Raw genomic sequence first — 7749 nt, 5'->3', positions numbered from 1 at the left:
GAAACGTCTGAATTAATCTGGAAAACTCTGAAGTAACCGAGATAGACTTGACTGCTAGATGAATTAAGTAACCTCAATGACTGAGGATTAAATAAGTGATTTGGATGAGTTTAGAAACGATAATGAACTTACATAATGTACTGTTCTTATGGATTGTGAATTACAAATCAAGCACATCATCATTTCATGATATCGTGGAAGTGTGGAGATTAAATAAAGAATATTGTAAGATCTATTCAATGATGATTCCGAAGATGATTTATGGATAATAATTTTTAGCATTAAAGAATGAATACCCTGGAAGGGTAATGAATTGACCAGTCGATAAGCATCAGTTCTGGGAGTTGTTCAGCTCGAGTTGTTCGATATTCTGATAGATCGACACAAATCGTAAATGTTCTGAATCTTCGTTTCTTCCTTATCAGCTCAATTCATATTCTGAATAACTGATGATTATGTCAGTTAATGAACTCTTTCAATAGTGATTCTAAATTCCAACATTATATCGGCATACTGAAGATCCGTGTTTCTCTATCTGATAAGATTATCCAGTACCTCTGAATAATATTTGTAAACTCTGGTGTGTTCCCTAATCACATTAATATTTTATCTGATTTCTTATTTGAATTCTGTTATGATACTTGACTTGGATTCTGAAATGATACTTGACATGGATTCTGAAATGATACTTGACATGGATTCTGATATGATACTTGACGTGAATTATGTTTTGATTTTTGATATATCCGTTTACAGACGTAACATGTTTTATTTAGGGGGGTAATGTTGGAGGAAGAATACTTGAAGGCTCATCGGTTTTGTGCTCAGGGCCTTACTAGATGTGACGGGATTGTATGGTTCTGGGGAACCTACACATTTTGTTCGTGACGGATGGGGTAGTGTTTATATATATATATATATATGTTTTAAAAGATCTATATCTTTTTACTGGTTTTACGGGAACACACTACATAACCTATTATGATCTCCTGAACTTAGTCATTCAAAATACTTATCTGAACTGAAAGCTCATTGTCTGTTACCCCTGAAATATCAGTAGGATCTCCGCTCAGCATAAAACCTGTAGATGTTCGAAACCAATAAGGAAATATATGTTTATATGTATCTGCATGTTCTTCAGCATCACCTGGTAGTTCTGTATTACTGATCTTTCCAAAGCTCACCCTGTTACTCACCTTTTCAGGTTAAAAGAATCATACAAGTGCATCTATCGACATCAGTAAAGGAGTTCTTCTGGCGTTGCTTGCAGATTATGGTACATGTGATTAGGGGTATGTAATTGTATTTTGTTTTATATACAAGTTTGAAAATATATTTTATCTCAGCATACTGATAAATCATTTTATAAGTTATATGTTTTAAATTTTATGCTATTTTTACAGTGGGTCGCTCTGGTGGCCTTAATGTGACACTCCAGATCGGATTGGGTTACCCGCATCAGTTTGAGAGGGTTACAATTTGCAAAATGAAGCTCTCACACAAACCCAAGAACACTAGGATAACAAATACAATGAATTGAATAGAGTTCAATGAAAGAAAGACAATTGAATACAAATTTCGCTCTATTTGCTCTTTGATTGTTGAAATTGCTTTCTTGTCTCTTCTTGACTATCTAAAGACCCCTTTCATGTGCTCTCATTAATTGTTAGTCATTTGAGGTTGTTGGAGGGAGTTTGGAGCCGTTTGAAGTATTAAATCCACACATTAAAGGCTACATGCACATAAACTTTCGTAACTCTTCGAAAGAAAAATAAAAATTTTGACATTGGAACCTAAAGTTTCGAAACTCCAAAGTCTACTGTTTTTGCAAGTTTTGAATCTCTTATAGAATTTTCGAAACTCTTATAGAATTTTCGAAACTCTTGCTCAAAGCTTGTTTAAAATAATGATTTTTGACATTTTGAAAAAAATATATAACTTTAAAAATTGTTCTAAAGTGTTTGAATGACCTTTTTGACATAATTTAAACTAATCTTAAAGACTATAGTCCCACGGAGGGCATTTCCTAATTCGGAGGTCTCTTACGGAAGCTGCTCTCAACCTGGTGTTGGGGGTAGCCTACTATCTTATCTCCCCCTTACCCCATACATATGGGAAAAAGGGACAGCCATTTTTTAAAGACTAATTTTACAAAAAATTAATATATATATATATATATATATATATATTATGTTATATGAAAATCATTTAAGTTTATCAAAGTCGATTCTCTCTTATCTTTCGATACATGATCTTTCGGATTTAAGATTATTTTGATATTATTTTACCATTTTATGGATCTTTATCTTGAATTTGAATAACCTCTTGTGACTCATCTCTTTATTTTGTGGGAATTCAAACCGGTCAGGTTGATAGGGGAGAGAAGTCTTTATATATAACGGCGAAGCATGATAAAAGAGTAGCAGCTAAGTTATTTTTGGGGTTAATTACATAGATGATCACTTATGTTTATACTTTATCCACTTTTGGTCACTGATTTTAAAAAATACATAAGATATAGTCACTTTCGTTTTTATTTAATTAAGATATGATCACTTTTAATTTTTATTTAATTAAGATGTGATCATCACGAGTTAACTGTTGTAAACAATTAACTGAATACGTGACGTGATAGTTGGTATTATCACACATTTGGTCCTTATTATTTATATATTCTCTCAATTTAGTAATACTTTTAAATAAATTTTAACATAAACTATATATTTTTAAATGAAAATAAAAATAAAATATTTTTAAATTAAGTTAATAATAAAATATATTTAATAAAGTTAACAAAAAATATTTTTTAAGTTAATATATATAAAATATTATGAATGTAAATATTTATACACTAAGATACAAAATATATACACCATGTTTACTTTAGACAAAACAATGGTCTTGGCTTAATGGTTGGATACATGTTTAGTTTCCTAAGTGACCTAGGTTTGAATCTTTTTTGCCCCAATTTGCTTTTCTTTGTTTTCTTTCAACAAGAGGGTGACACATGCCACTCTTTGTTTGGTGGAAATAAATATATTAAATTAAAATAAAGTTAGTCCTCCAATCGAATTGTGACACATGGCATGACATGTGGCATCTTTCAATTGGAGGATTAAATTTATTTTAATTTATTAAAAGTATGGGTAAATTGAGAGAATATGTAAATAATATGAACCAAATGTGTGATTATATTAAAATATTTACCTGTTGTTAACGATAGTTTACTCAGAATGACCACATCTTAATTAAATAAAAACAAAATTTACCATATCTTATATATTTTTTAAATCAGTGACCAAAAGGGGACAAAACACAAATATAAGATCATCTATGTAGTTAACCCTTATTTTTTTTTAAAGAAGAATGATATTTTTTTTGTTTTATTGAAAAATTAAAAAGGAAAAGAAAGGAGAAAACGAACTGTCATTATTGACAAGAAAAATAGAAGGAAAGTCTGAAAATTGTTAAGGACTACTTTGATATTGTACTTAAAAGTGTGATTGAAAAACACTTTTGAAAAGTATTTTTCTTAAGTAAGTCTAAAATAAAATGTTTAATCTTACTGTCAAAAATTAATTTTGAATTAATAAAATAATAATTATAAACATAATGGTGTATAATAAAAAATAAGTTAATTTAAATGATATCTAAATCTATTAATTCTATGATATATTAAATGTATTACTTTTTAGATTAATTCAATACACTAACTTAAATTATATAGTAAAATATATAAAATTGTTTTTATCATATATATATATTAGTTTTACACATTTAAGACCGTTAGATGAACAAAAATAAACGACTGAGATTAATAGTAAGAAAAGAGAAAATATTCACTAAAGAAATAAATATCTAACATCAACATTTATTTTCAGCCATTGCACGATCTTAAATCTGTATAAAACTAAAATAATTTTACATTAAGTAGATCCTAACTCATGACATATAAATTTTAAATATTTTTAAGTAATTAATATAATTGTTATGAAAATCTTAGAAATGATATTTATAATCATAAACACCAAAAGTATATAGTATTCAAATAATATTTGATTTAATAAATAAATATATAAATGATTTTAAATAGTTTAAACATTAGATAAAAAATACTTTCAAAAAATTAAATAATAAATATGAACATACTCGAAGAATATCATAAAGAAAATATAAATTTATTGATATAAACTTTACAAAAACACACATATAAAACGCACATATCAAATAGAATAAAAATACTCTAGAAATAAAATCCATTCAATCATGACGGTAAAAAGAGAATATTATTCTCTCTAAATGTCCTGGATTCCTATAACTGATTTGTAGGATGTGTATTGTCAATTGATTAAGAAAAATCTGAATACTTTATAATAATCCTACTGTTAAAAAAAATACTCAAACACATAAAACTCACACATATTAAGGTAATTGTCTACCTTCCCAAAATTGAACCAAACATTGGAATCTAATCATGCTCAGAATTTCCAGCCAAACATAACACTCAAATTCCTCTTTTAAAATCTAACAATTTTGTTTTTCCAATTTTATTTTAATTTTTTGAAAATCTCCCAACAGAAATTCATCTTTAAAACCAACATTTTATCAGATGCTAACAATATAAAACTTGGTTCAAAACATCCCAATGATAAGAGATATAAGCTTAAATCACATAGTCAGGGACCCAGTTACACTAACCAAGCACCATTTCACTGAGAACGTCTGTAATATCAATAGCCACTCCCTGCCGTTCCCTCGTACCTCTCTCTTCTCTTCTCCTCTCTCATTTTATCAACAATGTTCAATATTTCTGGATTCGAGAAACGTTCACGGACAAGCTTTCTCTCTTGAGCTTGTCTCTCCTTGATCGCACTAGGGTATGGGTTTGGTGGAGGCTTCTTCCCTTGAAGATGGGCGATTTGTTTTAAACGAGAATACGCTGCCTTCTTCTCTTTCTTCTCCTTTCGATATTCCATCTAAAAGAGGATATTGATAGTTAAAAGAATGTGCATAGAACTTTAGAAGCATTTTTGGGGTCGACAACCCCCACCATTTTTATCACCATCTATGAACTATGAGTTCATGGCATATGAATAATGATGATGATCTCATGAGTATAAAACAGGTCAAAAAGCAAAGGAGAGAGAGAGAGAGACCCCTTTTTCTACTCAACAATCAAAAGCTTCTGATGGCAATTTATAGAAGAAAAACTGAAAACATGAGGTCAAGAATGCAAGAAACGTACATCAGCTACGGTCATTGCTTCCGCCTCAGAAACTCCCTGCTCTTTCAATTCAAGCACTCGCAAACCAAATAGACGTGCCGGGGGAGGATCATAAGCAGCTATTCTGTGTGGAAGCAAGGCGTAAACTTAATCCACTTACCAAAAATGTCTAATATGAAACCATACCAAGAAATTATTCAATCCAAGATAAAGAGAGTGACAAACTGTTAAACAATCCAAAACATAGAGATCATGTTATTTTCAAAACTGCAAGAAAGATAAGTTCATGGTAATCGATCATGCATAGGTTAATATCAGATACATATAAAAGTTATAGTGAGATATCAATCAAACTCCCATAATGCAAAATAATTCCTCCAGAAATCCATATTAAGACACACAAGTTTCGTTAAAATGAAATTAAAAGGAATATTTTACTACTTGTTACTCACACTCGGGTGATAATGTATGTTAATATTTTTTTTAGCCTTTCCATGTATTTGAAATGTCCTCAGAAGGTCATATCCCCATATACATGTTCAAATAGGGGTCAGACACGGGTGCTTTATGAAAAATAAGACAGAGTAACATGCCTTATACTCCTTTATTTGAGAAAAAGAAACTAAAAGAACCATCTAAATTACAATCATTTTCAAAATTCAATAACCAATCAAGTAGACATGTCCGAATACCTGCAAACAAAAAACCCTTAAAACCGAAATGCAAATTCAGAAGATTAAAAAAATTAAGCATGTGTGCATCATTGACCTTACTCAACTATTTGCAAAATATCCCAAATATTTGATATTTGCATCATATGCCATTAGCATCTAGAACACCAAACTCATAACACTTGCTTTATTTTCTTTGGTCGAAAGATTAACGAAATACCAATTTTTTTATTACTGATACAATGATAATCCAAACTAAACCAACTCTAAGAGTGGATGTATATAAATCTAATGTTCTTCGTAGCATGATACACAAGAAACAGATTAACAAAAGGAACAGCAAAGGGGGAAGAATTATACTTGATGGCATCATGACCTTTCGAGGCTGGATATTTCTGGAAGAATTTTTTGATGTAAACATCCTCTGGAAGACTGATAGTCTTAAGTTTTCCATCAGGACGAGGAAAAGTTGCCGGCGGGGCACTGACAAAACACAAAACCAAGTATCATTAATAGATTAAATCAAATAAAATCTATAGAAACAGCTTAAACCCAAAACTAAGGAAATGAAAACCGGACCTTCAACAATACAATGGATAACAAACAAGCTCCTTAACAAAATTCAGCCTATTAATCATATTTCGCCCGCTACAACATTATAATCAGAGCTTTATTGTCAACAATAGTTCAGATTCAAACATATGAAACAACAAATCGTGCCTTTTCTTTTCTTCTCTTTTCATATTTCAGATAAGCAACTGGCACATTATCGTAGGGTAAAAACCCTATAAAATGAAGGGGAGTCGCCATTCTTAAGCGACGTTAATCAAGCATTTTGAGCCATTAAAATAACTCGATATTCACACAAATCAAAAGTTAACTCAATTGAACAATTTAATGAAAACCCAGGTTTTCAAATTCTAAAACAAATACACTTTAGCGATCCATTTGGACTTCAATTGCAAGAAATTAATAAAACAAACAAAATAAACTTAATCCAGTTTAAAAAAATGCGGGGAATGAAAGAGACAAACTGTTCCATGGCTTTGAGCCAAACAGGCTGAGGTTTGGCTAAACCTTTGACGAGTTTCCTTGTTTTCGTTAACAAATCTCCTTTCATGAACGACATGTCTGCGCTTTTTTGGTTTGCTGAGGCTGGTGTGTGACTAGGGCAAAATAAAAGAACTGGTGATGAAGATCAAGAAAAACTGAAGAAACCACGGCCGATGATGATGAAGAAGAAATCTGAAGATATTGGGCTATACTTATTTTGGCCCAACTTATTTGGGTAATAAATGAGTATCATATATAATATAATTTTTTACAAAAAAGTACGAATAATTTGTATAAGAACATATTCAATCTACTTTTATGGTAATTTTTAGGGGGAAAGGCACTTGAGAACCCTGAACTTTCAAGAGAGAGAAATCAATATGGCCCTTATTCTATTTTTTGGGTTAATGTGACCCTCAAACTCAAAAAAAGAATTCAATATCGATCTTTGACCAACGTTTTTCGTTACTGACCAATGGTTCTATTAATTGAAACTATTATAAATTAGGTAAATTACACCATTCATCACTCAATTATTTTATTCTCTTCTATTTTGGTCACTAAACTCTAAAAATTTTTAATTTTGGAAATACTAGATATTTCATGGACTAAACACCCCATTTCCTTCTAACTTCTTCCCTCTCCTTCTCGCCGCCACAGCGAGCCAAGTTTAACAGAGCCCTCCAACTCGAAATTTCACTTCGCTTGTAAAATTTAAAACGTATCAATTTTAGTAAGAGAACGAAGTATTAAAATCAAATGGCCAATTAAGTATACAAAATTGTAGGTAGTGATCAGGTT

At 30.6% G+C, this 7749-nt stretch overlaps 1 protein-coding gene across 1 annotated transcript; it reads right to left on the bottom strand.

Moving 5' to 3' along the window:
* Positions 1-4727: 4727 nt before the first annotated feature.
* On the bottom strand, positions 4728-7101 carry LOC120142913. The gene is made up of 4 exons (XM_039157379.1): positions 6930-7101; positions 6256-6378; positions 5246-5348; positions 4728-4976 (listed from the first exon to the last, which is right to left on the bottom strand). The coding sequence occupies exons 1-4, from the start codon at positions 7022-7024 to the stop codon at positions 4731-4733; spliced, it is 567 nt and encodes a 188-aa protein (XP_039013310.1). The 5' UTR covers positions 7025-7101; the 3' UTR covers positions 4728-4730.
* Positions 7102-7749: the final 648 nt, after the last annotated feature.

Source organism: Hibiscus syriacus, unplaced genomic scaffold, assembly GCF_006381635.1.
Source record: "Hibiscus syriacus cultivar Baekdansim isolate YM2019G1 unplaced genomic scaffold, ASM638163v2 tig00002237_pilon, whole genome shotgun sequence".
Classification (NCBI taxonomy): Eukaryota; Viridiplantae; Streptophyta; class Magnoliopsida; order Malvales; family Malvaceae; genus Hibiscus; species Hibiscus syriacus.
Note: the sequence above shows the minus strand (reverse complement) of the source record. Positions and strands in the feature narration are given on the sequence as shown.